The sequence below is a fragment of the Dermacentor albipictus genome, unplaced genomic scaffold (assembly GCF_038994185.2).
Source record: "Dermacentor albipictus isolate Rhodes 1998 colony unplaced genomic scaffold, USDA_Dalb.pri_finalv2 scaffold_27, whole genome shotgun sequence".
Classification (NCBI taxonomy): Eukaryota; Metazoa; Arthropoda; class Arachnida; order Ixodida; family Ixodidae; genus Dermacentor; species Dermacentor albipictus.
The window spans coordinates 1,147,534-1,162,918 of NW_027225581.1; the positions used below are offsets into that span (position 1 = coordinate 1,147,534).

General features: G+C 39.6%; 1 protein-coding gene across 1 annotated transcript in view; it reads right to left on the minus strand.

Moving 5' to 3' along the window:
- The window catches only part of LOC135920845 (uncharacterized), a 74,512-nt gene that overhangs the window by 58,136 nt on the left and 991 nt on the right, over window positions 1–15,385 (minus strand). Inside the window, exons 2-3 of the mRNA XM_070529670.1 lie at window positions 13,204–13,273; window positions 11,868–12,105 (exon numbers count right to left, since the gene is read on the minus strand). Of these exons, the coding sequence (XP_070385771.1) occupies window positions 11,868–12,105; window positions 13,204–13,273 (308 nt within the window). The remainder of the gene's footprint in view (window positions 1–11,867; window positions 12,106–13,203; window positions 13,274–15,385) is intronic.

The window sequence follows — 15,385 nt, forward strand, 5'->3', positions numbered from 1 at the left end:
CTATCAAAAACCGAATATTTAGGGAGCCACGCATATTGCATTACTTATAGGAGATGCCAGTAGCCATGTAGGTATTTCTTTCAGTGTGAATCAAAGTGTGGCTGCCACTGCTTTCAACGAGTGGTCAAACTCACTGCGTTATATTACTTCGATTGAAATTTCCTAATCTCGTGCAACTCTGCTACATTTGTAATCTTTAGTGTCGTTTCTTTTTTTATAAACGGCGTGTTCGCTTGTTACTGTTGGCCCATAATTTTTATCAGAAGGTGAATAATTAAGGAACCACGCATATTGCATTACTTATAGGAGATGCCAGTAGCCATGTAGGTATTTCTTTCAGTGTGAATCAAAGTGTGGCTGCCACTGCTTTCAACGAGTCGTCAAACTCACTGCGTTATATTACTTCGATTGAAATTTCCTAATCTCGTGCAACACTGCTACATTTGTAATCTTTAGTGTCGTTTCTTTTTTTATAAACGGCGTGTTCGCTTGTTACTGTTGGCCCATAATTTTTATCAAAAGGTGAATAATTAATGAACCACGCATATTCATTACTTACAGGAGATGCAAGTAGCCATGTAGGTATTTCTTTCAGTGTGAATCAAAGTGTGGCTGCCACTGCTTTCAACGAGTGGTCAAACTCACTGCGTTATATTACTTCGATTGAAATTTCCTAATCTCGTGCAACTCTGCTACATTTGTAATCTTTAGTGTCGTTTCTTTTTTTATAAACGGCGTGTTCGCTTGTTACTGTTGGCCCATAATTTCTAACAAAAACCGAATAATTAAGGAACCACGCATATTGCATTACTTATAGGAGATGTCAGTAGCCATGTAGGTCTTTCTTTCAGTGTGAAACAAAGTGTGGCCGCCGCTGCTTTCAACGAGTGGTCAAACTCACTGCGTTATATTACTTCGATTGAAATTTCCTAATCTCGTGCAACTCTGCTACATTTGTAATCTTTAGTGTCGTTTCTTTTTTTATAAACGGCGTGTTCGCTTGTTACTGTTGGCCCATAATTTCTAATAAAAACCGAATAACTAAGGAACCACGCATATTGCATTACTTATAGGAGATGTCAGTAGCCATGTAGGTCTTTCTTTCAGTGTGAATCAAAGTGTGGCTGCCACTGCTTTCAACGAGTGGTCAAACTCAGTGCGTTATAATACTTCGATTGAAATTTCCTAATCTCGTGCAACTCTGATACATTTGTAATCTTTAGTGTCGTTTCTTTTTTTATAAACGGCGTGTTCGCTTGTTACTGTTGGCCCATAATTTCTAACAAAAACCGAATAATTAAGGAACCACGCATATTGCATTACTTATAGGAGATGTCAGTAGCCATGTAGGTCTTTCTTTCAGTGTGAATCAAAGTGTGGCTGCCACTGCTTTCAACGAGTGGTCAAACTCAGTGCGTTATATTACTTCGATTGAAATTTCCTAATCTCGTGCAACTCTGATACATTTGCAATCTTTAGTGTCGTTTCTTTTTTTATAAACGGCGTGTTCGCTTGTTACTGTTGGCCCATAATTTCTAACAAAAACCGAATAATTAAGGAACCACGCATATTGCATTACTTATAGGAGATGTCAGTAGCCATGTAGGTCTTTCTTTCAGTGTGAAACAAAGTGTGGCCGCCGCTGCTTTCAACGAGTGGTCAAACTCACTGCGTTATATTACTTCGATTGAAATTTCCTAATCTCGTGCAACTCTGCTACATTTGTAATCTTTAGTGTCGTTTCTTTTTTTATAAACGGCGTGTTCGCTTGTTACTGTTGGCCCATAATTTCTAACAAAAACCGAATAATTAAGGAACCACGCATATTGCATTACTTATAGGAGATGTCAGTAGCCATGTAGGTCTTTCTTTCAGTGTGAATCAAAGTGTGGCTGCCACTGCTTTCAACGAGTGGTCAAACTCAGTGCGTTATATTACTTCGATTGAAATTTCTTAATCTCGTGCAACTCTGATACATTTGTAATCTTTAGTGTCGTTTCTTTTTTTATAAACGGCGTGTTCGCTTGTTACTGTTGGCCCATAATTTCTAACAAAAACCGAATAATTAAGGAACCACGCATATTGCATTATTTGTAGCAGATGTCAGTAGCCATGTAGGTCTTTCTTTCATTGTGAAACAAAGTGTGGCCGCCGCTGCTTTCAACGAGTGGTCAAACTCGCTGCGTTATAATACTTCGATTGAAATTTCCTAATCTCGTGCAACTCTGCTGCCTTTGCAATCTTTAGTGTCGTTTCTTTTTTTATAAACGGCGTGTTGGCTTCTTACTGGCCCATAATTTCTATCAAAAAGCGAATAATTAGGGATCCATGCATACTGCATTACTTATAGGAGATGCCAGTAGCCATGTAGGTCTTTCTTTCAGTGTGAATCAAAGTGTGGCCCCCACTGCTTTCAACGAGTGGTAAAACTCACTGCGGTATATTACTTCTATTGAAATTCCCTAATCTCGCACAACTCTGCTACCTTTGCAATCTTTAGTGTCATTTCTTTTTTTATAAACGGCGTGTTCGCTTGTTACTGTTGGCCCATACTTTCTATCAAAAACTGAATAATTAAGGAACCACGCATATTGCATTACTTATAGGAGATGCCAGTAGCCATGTAGGTCTTTCTTTCAGTGTGAATCAAAGTGTGGCTGCCACTGCTTTCAACGAGTGGTCAAACTCAGTGCGTTATATTACTTCGATTGAAATTTCCTAATCTCGTGCAACTCTGATACATTTGCAATCTTTAGTGTTGTTTCTTTTTTTATAAACGGCGTGTTCGCTTGTTACTGTTGGCCCATAATTTCTAACAAAAACCGAATAATTAAGGAACCACGCATATTGCATTACTTATAGGAGATGTCAGTAGCCATGTAGGTCTTTCTTTCAGTGTGAAACAAAGTGTGGCCGCCGCTGCTTTCAACGAGTGGTCAAACTCACTGCGTTATATTACTTCGATTGAAATTTCCTAATCTCGTGCAACTCTGCTACATTTGTAATCTTTAGTGTCGTTTCTTTTTTTATAAACGGCGTGTTCGCTTGTTACTGTTGGCCCATAATTTCTAACAAAAACCGAATAATTAAGGAACCACGCATATTGCATTACTTATAGGAGATGTCAGTAGCCATGTAGGTCTTTCTTTCAGTGTGAATCAAAGTGTGGCTGCCACTGCTTTCAACGAGTGGTCAAACTCAGTGCGTTATATTACTTCGATTGAAATTTCTTAATCTCGTGCAACTCTGATACATTTGTAATCTTTAGTGTCGTTTCTTTTTTTATAAACGGCGTGTTCGCTTGTTACTGTTGGCCCATAATTTCTAACAAAAACCGAATAATTAAGGAACCACGCATATTGCATTATTTGTAGCAGATGTCAGTAGCCATGTAGGTCTTTCTTTCATTGTGAAACAAAGTGTGGCCGCCGCTGCTTTCAACGAGTGGTCAAACTCGCTGCGTTATAATACTTCGATTGAAATTTCCTAATCTCGTGCAACTCTGCTGCCTTTGCAATCTTTAGTGTCGTTTCTTTTTTTATAAACGGCGTGTTGGCTTCTTACTGGCCCATAATTTCTATCAAAAAGCGAATAATTAGGGATCCATGCATACTGCATTACTTATAGGAGATGCCAGTAGCCATGTAGGTCTTTCTTTCAGTGTGAATCAAAGTGTGGCCCCCACTGCTTTGAACGAGTGGTAAAACTCACTGCGTTATATTACTTCGATTGAAATTTCCTAATCTCGTGCAACTCTGCTGCCTTTGCAATCTTTAGTGTCGTTTCTTTTTTTATAAACGGCGTGTTCGCTTGTTACTGTTGGCCCATAATTTTTATCAAAAGGTGAATAATTAAGGAACCACGCATATTGCATTACTTATAGGAGATGCCAGTAGCCATGTAGGTATTTCTTTCAGTGTGAATCAAAGTGTGGCTGCCACTGCTTTCAACGAGTGGTCAAACTCACTGCGTTATATTACTTCGATTGAAATTTCCTAATCTCGTGCAACTCTGCTGCCTTTGCAATCTTTAGTGTCGTTTCTTTTTTTATAAACGGCGTGTTCGCTTGTTACTGTTGGCCCATAATTTTTATCAAAAGGTGAATAATTAAGGAACCACGCATATTGCGTTACTTATAGGAGATGCCAGTAGCCATGTAGGTATTTCTTTCAGTGTGAATCAAAGTGTGGCTGCCACTGCTTTCAACGAGTGGTCAAACTCACTGCGTTATATTACTTCGATTGAAATTTCCTAAACTCGTGCAACTCTGCTACATTTGTAATCTTTAGTGTCGTTTCTTCTTTTATAAACGGCGTGTTCGCTTGTTAATGTTGGCCCATAATTTCTAACAAAAACCGAATAATTAAGGAACCACGCATATTGCATTATTTGTAGCAGATGTCAGTAGCCATGTAGGTCTTTCTTTCATTGTGAAACAAAGTGTGGCCGCCACTGCTTTCAACGAGTGGTCAAACTCGCTGCGTTATAATACTTCTATTGAAATTTCTTAATCTCGTGCAACTCTGCTACCTTTGCAATCTTTAGTGTCGTTTCTTTTTTTTATAAACGGCGTGTTCGCTTGTTACTCTTGGCCCATAATTTCTAACAAAAACCGAATAATTAAGGAACCACGCATATTGCATTACTTATAGGAGATGCCAGTAGCCATGTAGGTATTTCTTTCAGTGTGAATCAAAGTGTGGCCGCCACTGCTTTCAACGAGTGGTCAAACTCGCTGCGTTATAATACTTCTATTGAAATTTCTTAATCTCGTGCAACTCTGCTACCTTTGCAATCTTTAGTGTCGTTTCTTTTTTTTATAAACGGCGTGTTCGCTTGTTACTCTTGGCCCATAATTTCTAACAAAAACCGAATAATTAAGGAACCACGCATATTGCATTACCTATAGGAGATGTCAGTAGCCATGTAGGTCTTTCTTTCAGTGTGAAACAAAGTGTGGCCGCCGCTGCTTTCAACGAGTGGTCAAACTCGCTGCGTTATATTACTTCGATTGAAATTTCCTAATCTCGCGCAACTCTGCTACATTTGTAATCTTTAGTGTCGTTTCTTTTTTTATAAACGGCGTGTTCGCTTGTTACTGTTGGCCCATAATTTCTGTCAAAAAGCGAATAATTAGGGAGCCACGCATATTGCATTACTTATAGGAGATGCCAGTAGCCATGTAGGTATTTCTTTCAGTGTGAATCAAAGTGTGGCCGCCACTGCTTTCAACGAGTGGTCAAACTCGCTGCGTTATAATACTTCTATTGAAATTTCTTAATCTCGTGCAACTCTGCTACCTTTGCAATCTTTAGTGTCGTTTCTTTTTTTTATAAACGGCGTGTTCGCTTGTTACTCTTGGCCCATAATTTCTAACAAAAACCGAATAATTAAGGAACCACGCATATTGCATTACATATAGGAGATGTCAGTAGCCATGTAGGTCTTTCTTTCAGTGTGAAACAAAGTGTGGCCGCCGCTGCTTTCAACGAGTGGTCAAACTCGCTGCGTTATATTACTTCGATTGAAATTTCCTAATCTCGTGGAACTCTGCTGCCTTTGCAATCTTTAGTGTCGTTTCTTTTTTTATAAACGCCGTGTTCGCTTGTTACTGTTGGCCCAAAATTTCTATCAATGAGTGAATAAATAAGGAACCGCACTTATTGCATTATTTGTAGCAGATGTCAGTAGCCATGTAGGTCTTTCTTTCAGTGTGAAACAAAGTGTGACCGCCGCTGCTTTCAACGAGTGGTCAAACTCGCTGCGTTATAATACTACTATTGAAATTTCCTAATCTCGTGCAACTCTGCTACCTTTGCAATCTTTAGTGTCGTTTCTTTTTTTATAAACGGCGTGTTCGCTTGTTACTGTTGGCCCATAATTTCTATCAAAGAGTGAATAAATAAGGAACCGCACTTATTGCATTATTTGTAGCAGATGCCAGTAGCCATGTAGGTATTTCTTTCAGTGTGAAACAAAGTGTGGCTGCCACTGCTTTCAACGAGTGGTCAAACTCGCTGCGTTATAATACTTCTATTGAAATTTCCTAATCTCGCGCAACTCTGCTACATTTGTAATCTTTAGTGTCGTTTCTTTTTTTATAAACGGCGTGTTCGCTTGTTACTGTTGGCCCATAATTTCTATCAAAAAGCGAATAATTAGGGAGCCACGCATATTGCATTACTTATAGGAGATGTCAGTAGCCATGTAGGTCTTTCTTTCAGTGTGAAACAAAGTGTGGCCGCCGCTGCTTTCAACGAGTGGTCAAACTCGCTGCGTTATAATACTTCTATTGAAATTTCCTAATCTCGCGCAACTCTGCTACATTTGTAATCTTTAGTGTCGTTTCTTTTTTTATAAACGGCGTGTTCGCTTGTTACTGTTGGCCCATAATTTCTATCAAAAAGCGAATAATTAGGGAGCCACGCATATTGCATTACTTATAGGAGATGCCTGTAGCCATGTAGGTATTTCTTTCAGTGTGAATCAAAGTGTGGCTGCCACTGCTTTCAACGAGTGGTCAAACTCACTGCGTTATATTACTTCGATTGAAATTTCCTAATCTCGTGCAACTCTGCTACATTTGTAATCTTTAGTGTCGTTTCTTTTTTTATAAACGGCGTGTTCGCTTGTTACTGTTGGCCCATAATTTCTAACAAAAACCGAATAATTAAGGAACCACGCATATTGCATTACTTATAGGAGATGTCAGTAGCCATGTAGGTCTTTCTTTCAGTGTGAAACAAAGTGTGGCCGCCGCTGCTTTCAACGAGTGGTCAAACTCACTGCGTTATATTACTTCGATTGAAATTTCCTAATCTCGTGCAACTCTGCTACATTTGTAATCTTTAGTGTCGTTTCTTTTTTTATAAACGGCGTGTTCGCTTGTTACTGTTGGCCCATAATTTCTAACAAAAACCGAATAATTAAGGAACCACGCATATTGCATTACTTATAGGAGATGTCAGTAGCCATGTAGGTCTTTCTTTCAGTGTGAATCAAAGTGTGGCTGCCACTGCTTTCAACGAGTGGTCAAACTCAGTGCGTTATATTACTTCGATTGAAATTTCTTAATCTCGTGCAACTCTGATACATTTGTAATCTTTAGTGTCGTTTCTTTTTTTATAAACGGCGTGTTCGCTTGTTACTGTTGGCCCATAATTTCTAACAAAAACCGAATAATTAAGGAACCACGCATATTGCATTACTTATAGGAGATGTCAGTAGCCATGTAGGTCTTTCTTTCAGTGTGAAACAAAGTGTGGCCGCCGCTGCTTTCATCGAGTGGTCAAACTCACTGCGTTATATTACTTCGATTGAAATTTCCTAATCTCGTGCAACTCTGATACATTTGCAATCTTTAGTGTCGTTTCTTTTTTTATAAACGGCGTGTTCGCTTGTTACTGTTGGCCCATAATTTCTAGCAAAAACCGAATAATTAAGGAACCACGCATATTGCATTACTTATAGGAGATGTCAGTAGCCATGTAGGTCTTTCTTTCAGTGTGAAACAAAGTGTGGCCGCCGCTGCTTTCAACGAGTGGTCAAACTCACTGCGTTATATTACTTCGATTGAAATTTCCTAATCTCGTGCAACTCTGCTACATTTGTAATCTTTAGTGTCGTTTCTTTTTTTATAAACGGCGTGTTCGCTTGTTACTGTTGGCCCATAATTTCTAACAAAAACCGAATAATTAAGGAACCACGCATATTGCATTACTTATAGGAGATGTCAGTAGCCATGTAGGTCTTTCTTTCAGTGTGAATCAAAGTGTGGCTGCCACTGCTTTCAACGAGTGGTCAAACTCAGTGCGTTATATTACTTCGATTGAAATTTCTTAATCTCGTGCAACTCTGATACATTTGTAATCTTTAGTGTCGTTTCTTTTTTTATAAACGGCGTGTTCGCTTGTTACTGTTGGCCCATAATTTCTAACAAAAACCGAATAATTAAGGAACCACGCATATTGCATTATTTGTAGCAGATGTCAGTAGCCATGTAGGTCTTTCTTTCATTGTGAAACAAAGTGTGGCCGCCGCTGCTTTCAACGAGTGGTCAAACTCGCTGCGTTATAATACTTCGATTGAAATTTCCTAATCTCGTGCAACTCTGCTGCCTTTGCAATCTTTAGTGTCGTTTCTTTTTTTATAAACGGCGTGTTGGCTTCTTACTGGCCCATAATTTCTATCAAAAAGCGAATAATTAGGGATCCATGCATACTGCATTACTTATAGGAGATGCCAGTAGCCATGTAGGTCTTTCTTTCAGTGTGAATCAAAGTGTGGCCCCCACTGCTTTCAACGAGTGGTAAAACTCACTGCGGTATATTACTTCTATTGAAATTCCCTAATCTCGCACAACTCTGCTACCTTTGCAATCTTTAGTGTCATTTCTTTTTTTATAAACGGCGTGTTCGCTTGTTACTGTTGGCCCATACTTTCTATCAAAAACTGAATAATTAAGGAACCACGCATATTGCATTACTTATAGGAGATGCCAGTAGCCATGTAGGTCTTTCTTTCAGTGTGAATCAAAGTGTGGCTGCCACTGCTTTCAACGAGTGGTCAAACTCAGTGCGTTATATTACTTCGATTGAAATTTCCTAATCTCGTGCAACTCTGATACATTTGCAATCTTTAGTGTCGTTTCTTTTTTTATAAACGGCGTGTTCGCTTGTTACTGTTGGCCCATAATTTCTAACAAAAACCGAATAATTAAGGAACCACGCATATTGCATTACTTATAGGAGATGTCAGTAGCCATGTAGGTCTTTCTTTCAGTGTGAAACAAAGTGTGGCCGCCGCTGCTTTCAACGAGTGGTCAAACTCACTGCGTTATATTACTTCGATTGAAATTTCCTAATCTCGTGCAACTCTGCTACATTTGTAATCTTTAGTGTCGTTTCTTTTTTTATAAACGGCGTGTTCGCTTGTTACTGTTGGCCCATAATTTCTAACAAAAACCGAATAATTAAGGAACCACGCATATTGCATTACTTATAGGAGATGTCAGTAGCCATGTAGGTCTTTCTTTCAGTGTGAATCAAAGTGTGGCTGCCACTGCTTTCAACGAGTGGTCAAACTCAGTGCGTTATATTACTTCGATTGAAATTTCTTAATCTCGTGCAACTCTGATACATTTGTAATCTTTAGTGTCGTTTCTTTTTTTATAAACGGCGTGTTCGCTTGTTACTGTTGGCCCATAATTTCTAACAAAAACCGAATAATTAAGGAACCACGCATATTGCATTATTTGTAGCAGATGTCAGTAGCCATGTAGGTCTTTCTTTCATTGTGAAACAAAGTGTGGCCGCCGCTGCTTTCAACGAGTGGTCAAACTCGCTGCGTTATAATACTTCGATTGAAATTTCCTAATCTCGTGCAACTCTGCTGCCTTTGCAATCTTTAGTGTCGTTTCTTTTTTTATAAACGGCGTGTTGGCTTCTTACTGGCCCATAATTTCTATCAAAAAGCGAATAATTAGGGATCCATGCATACTGCATTACTTATAGGAGATGCCAGTAGCCATGTAGGTCTTTCTTTCAGTGTGAATCAAAGTGTGGCCCCCACTGCTTTCAACGAGTGGTAAAACTCACTGCGTTATATTACTTCGATTGAAATTTCCTAATCTCGTGCAACTCTGCTGCCTTTGCAATCTTTAGTGTCGTTTCTTTTTTTATAAACGGCGTGTTCGCTTGTTACTGTTGGCCCATAATTTTTATCAAAAGGTGAATAATTAAGGAACCACGCATATTGCATTACTTATAGGAGATGCCAGTAGCCATGTAGGTATTTCTTTCAGTGTGAATCAAAGTGTGGCTGCCACTGCTTTCAACGAGTGGTCAAACTCACTGCGTTATATTACTTCGATTGAAATTTCCTAATCTCGTGCAACTCTGCTGCCTTTGCAATCTTTAGTGTCGTTTCTTTTTTTATAAACGGCGTGTTCGCTTGTTACTGTTGGCCCATAATTTTTATCAAAAGGTGAATAATTAAGGAACCACGCATATTGCGTTACTTATAGGAGATGCCAGTAGCCATGTAGGTATTTCTTTCAGTGTGAATCAAAGCGTGGCTGCCACTGCTTTCAACGAGTGGTCAAACTCACTGCGTTATATTACTTCGATTGAAATTTCCTAAACTCGTGCAACTCTGCTACATTTGTAATCTTTAGTGTCGTTTCTTTTTTTATAAACGGCGTGTTCGCTTGTTACTGTTGGCCCATAATTTTTATCAAAAGGTGAATAATTAAGGAACCACGCATATTGCGTTACTTATAGGAGATGCCAGTAGCCATGTAGGTATTTCTTTCAGTGTGAATCAAAGTGTGGCTGCCACTGCTTTCAACGAGTGGTCAAACTCACTGCGTTATATTACTTCGATTGAAATTTCCTAAACTCGTGCAACTCTGCTACATTTGTAATCTTTAGTGTCGTTTCTTTTTTTATAAACGGCGTGTTCGCTTGTTACTGTTGGCCCATAATTTCTAACAAAAACCGAATAATTAAGGAACCACGCATATTGCATTATTTGTAGCAGATGTCAGTAGCCATGTAGGTCTTTCTTTCATTGTGAATCAAAGTGTGGCCCCCACTGCTTTCAACGAGTGGTAAAACTCACTGCGTTATATTACTTCGATTGAAATTTCCTAATCTCGTGCAACTCTGCTGCCTTTGCAATCTTTAGTGTCGTTTCTTTTTTTATAAACGGCGTGTTCGCTTGTTACTGTTGGCCCATAATTTCTGTCAAAAAGCGAATAATTAGGGAGCCACGCATATTGCATTACTTATAGGAGATGCCAGTAGCCATGTAGGTATTTCTTTCAGTGTGAATCAAAGTGTGGCCGCCACTGCTTTCAACGAGTGGTCAAACTCGCTGCGTTATAATACTTCTATTGAAATTTCTTAATCTCGTGCAACTCTGCTACCTTTGCAATCTTTAGTGTCGTTTCTTTTTTTTATAAACGGCGTGTTCGCTTGTTACTCTTGGCCCATAATTTCTAACAAAAACCGAATAATTAAGGAACCACGCATATTGCATTACTTATAGGAGATGTCAGTAGCCATGTAGGTCTTTCTTTCAGTGTGAAACAAAGTGTGGCCGCCGCTGCTTTCAACGAGTGGTCAAACTCGCTGCGTTATATTACTTCGATTGAAATTTCCTAATCTCGTGCAACTCTGCTGCCTTTGCAATCTTTAGTGTCGTTTCTTTTTTTATAAACGGCGTGTTCGCTTGTTACTGTTGGCCCAAAATTTCTATCAATGAGTGAATAAATAAGGAACCGCACTTATTGCATTATTTGTAGCAGATGTCAGTAGCCATGTAGGTCTTTCTTTCAGTGTGAAACAAAGTGTGACCGCCGCTGCTTTCAACGAGTGGTCAAACTCGCTGCGTTATAATACTACTATTGAAATTTCCTAATCTCGTGCAACTCTGCTACCTTTGCAATCTTTAGTGTCGTTTCTTTTTTTATAAACGGCGTGTTCGCTTGTTACTGTTGGCCCATAATTTCTATCAAAGAGTGAATAAATAAGGAACCGCACTTATTGCATTATTTGTAGCAGATGCCAGTAGCCATGTAGGTATTTCTTTCAGTGTGAAACAAAGTGTGGCTGCCACTGCTTTCAACGAGTGGTCAAACTCGCTGCGTTATAATACTTCTATTGAAATTTCCTAATCTCGCGCAACTCTGCTACATTTGTAATCTTTAGTCTCGTTTCTTTTTTTATAAACGGCGTGTTCGCTTGTTACTGTTGGCCCATAATTTCTATCAAAAAGCGAATAATTAGGGAGCCACGCATATTGCATTACTTATAGGAGATGCCTGTAGCCATGTAGGTATTTTTTTTTTTTTTTATTTATTATACCTCAAAGGCCCCAGAGATGGGGTATTACATGAGGGATGGGCTTTAACAAACAGTGATTCTAGAGCAGCCTTGAAGTGATGAGTGTCGGAGTGGTGCGTGATGTCGGCAGACAGACCGTTCCAGTCCCTGGCGGTTTTCACAAAAAATGATCGTAGATGAGAGGTAGTCTGCGCCGGGGGAGGATACACGGCTTTGCTGTGGCTAATGCGGCTGGACTGACGATGAGCTGGTAGTATAGCTGAAATGTGGAGTGGTGAATGATAGAATTTGTGAAAAAGACACAGCCTAGAAATAAGACGTCGCGATTCTAGATTAGTAAGACCGGCACGGGATTTTAGTTCAGACACGCTTGCATGATAAGAATATTCAGAGTAGACAAACCGGGCTGCACGGTTTTGAATTGATTCTAGTGTATTAGATAGGTTATGTTGATGAGGATCCCAGACAGAGCATGCATATTCTAACTTAGGGCGGACATATGTAACATAAGCTAACAATTTTACTGATGGGGGAGCAAGTCTTAGATTCCGGCGCAGAAAACCGAGGGTTCGATTCGCGGCATTGGCCAAGTTAATGACATGTTGTGACCAATTTAGGGTAGTTGAAAATGTTACGCCGAGGTATTTATACGAGTCTACGGATGAGATTTCGGCACCGTATATGGTGTATTTCCCCGATTGGTGATGCTGTCTGCGATGGAAAGAAACTAGTGAGGTTTTTTTAGTATTTAAAGACATCAACCATTTGTTACACCATAATTCAATGCGTTTTAGGTCATCTTGGAGCAAATGCATGTCTGAAGTGTTAGTTATGCTTCGATAAACTACACAATCGTCTGCGAACAATCGAATGTTAGAAGTGATATTAGTAGGAAGATCATTAATGTAAATTAGAAAGAGTAGTGGTCCGAGAACTGTGCCTTGTGGTACGCCCGAAAGGACAGAAGATCTTTTAGATGACTGTGTGTTAGCAAATACAAACTGTTGTCGGTTAGTAAGGAAGCTACGTTTCCAGTCTAGTACAAATGGATTAATCTTGAGACGGGAAAGTTTTAGGAGTAGCCGTTGGTGTGGAACTTTGTCAAATGCCTTTTCAAAGTCTAAGAAAATAGCATCTACAGGTACGTTCAAGTCAAGGTTAGAGCTTAGATCATGAAAAAATAAAGCTAGTTGGGTGTCACATGAAAGACCTTTACGGAAGCCATGTTGAGCTGGGTGAAAGACGTTATTGGATACTAAAAAGTTTACAATCTGAGAGTAAATAACATGCTCCATTAGTTTGCAACAAACACTGGTGAGTGAAATGGGGCGATAACTAGAGCACAACGATGGAGGACCTTTTTTGGGGACTGGAACAATCTTGCCTACTCTCCAGTCTTCCGGCACCACTCCTGATGACAATGATTGCTGAAAAATAGCACATAACATCGCGCTCACATTTGTTTTGGTGTTTTTCAGCATTTTAACATTTATTTCATCGACGCCAGACGATGATGTAAGTTTTAATGAATCAATTAGTTTCTCAATGCCGTAAGGACAAAATGTAATATCAGGCATGACTGCATGATCCGAAAGAGGGAAGCGAGGTAATATGTTGACAGGTTCAGTTGTGAAGACGGAAGAAAAAGTACGGTTAAGTTGTTCAGCAATTTCGCAATCGGGAATACGATGGTTTTGATCGTCAAACAGAGCTAATGGCTGGGAGTTATTAGGGTTAATAACTTTCCAGAATTTTTGGGGGTTATTTCTTAACATAGACGGCAGCGTTCGGGAAAAAAAAGTGCGTTTTTCTTTATTTGCTAGAGCTTCGAATTCTTTTTCTGCAAGGTAATACTTATTCCATGCGCCTGCGTTGTTAAATCGTTTAGCCGAGCGAAAAAGCCTTTTCTTTTTATTGTTAAGACGCTTTAGTGTGATATTAAACCATGGGGATGACTGTTTTTCGGTTAGGGTGATAACAGGTACGTATCTCGCGAACACATCGAGCATTTTGTTTTTAAAAAGCAGCCAGTTAGTTTCGACAGAACGTGTCAAAAAACTGGTGTGGAATGAAACAGCAAAATGTGCGAGTTCCGAGTTAATTGCCGAGTAATTCCCTTTGTCATACAGTTTGATCACTTTGGTTATCTTTGTAGGTTGTGTAAGCTGACAGGAGTACGATGCATGGATTATAGAATGATCACTAAGACCAGGCAAATGCGTCATTGCATAAACTTTGTCAGGATCAGAAGCAAAAATGAGGTCGAGTATGTTAGAAGAATTACAACCTTGACGTGTAGGTTCAGTGACAAGTTGCGTTAATCCAAAGGTTAGGCAGGAGTTAACAAAATCGCTTTCGGTACTTTGTTGCGAAGTTGCTGATGTTAGGTTAGTCCAGTTTATGGCGGGGAAGTTAAAATCACCGAACAGTAATATCGGAGAGTGGTGATGCAATTCAGTAACCGAACGCAATGTTTCGTGGAATTCTGCAACAAAGTTAGGATCATTACCAGGGGGGCGATAGCAGACTGCGATTATTGTGGGTGGGTAAGAGGCATTACACAGGACGAACAGAATTTCTAGGGAGGACGATGTGTTAATTTCAGTACATTGAAGGTCCTTATGAGCGCCAATGAAAACGCCGCCACCACGTCTGGTAGTTCGATCATGCCTGAAGATATTGAAGTTAGGGAAAAATGGCAATATTTCAGAGTCTTCTATTGTAGAATTAAGCCAAGTTTCAGTAATAACAATTAGGTCAGACTCTGTTGTGTCGGCAAGATTACTGAGAGCGTCAAGCTTCGGAAAAATGCTTCTAATGTTAGTAAAAACAAACGAAAAACAATTTTTCTTGGAGTTAGCATTGCTGGGGCCTAGGCATTTAAAGCACAAGGGACAACCTTTTGGGCGTTGCGGTCAAACGTGTAAGCTTTGTTTCCAATAGTTAGCTTGTCATGTCGGAGCTTGAATGGTTTCTGTTGTGTCTTGGCGAATTCGACTAAACGCCTTCTAGCTGTTAGAGTGTTAGGAGAGTAATCTTCTGAAATTCTATATTCGGTGCCCTTGAGTTTCCTACCCTGTGAAAGAATTTGTTCTTTTACTTTGAAATGTGAAAGTTTTACAATAATTGGCCTGTTGCTGTTTACTTTGAATTTGCCCAAACGGTGGGCACGTTCGATGTCCACCGACTGAACAGTTATATTTAATTGTTTACAGCATAGATCTATTATTAATGATTCTGACTCGGCCCACGTTTCACGTTCGCGATCTGTTAATCCAAAGAACACTAGGTTTGAGCGTCGCGCGCGGTCTTCCGAGTCGTCCAGCCTGGCCTTAATCAACGATATATCTTTTGCATTTTGATCGGCAAGCGTCCGGATATCGTGAACTTGTTCTTTTATTACTACCAGGGATGCGCAGTCTTCTTCAATTTTGACAAGGCGGTCTTTAATCTCCTTTATAGCGCTGTCGCTCTGGGACAGCTTACGCTGCAGGGATTTCATTTCTTTTAGTAGTGAAGCTTGGCCAGATTGAATTTCA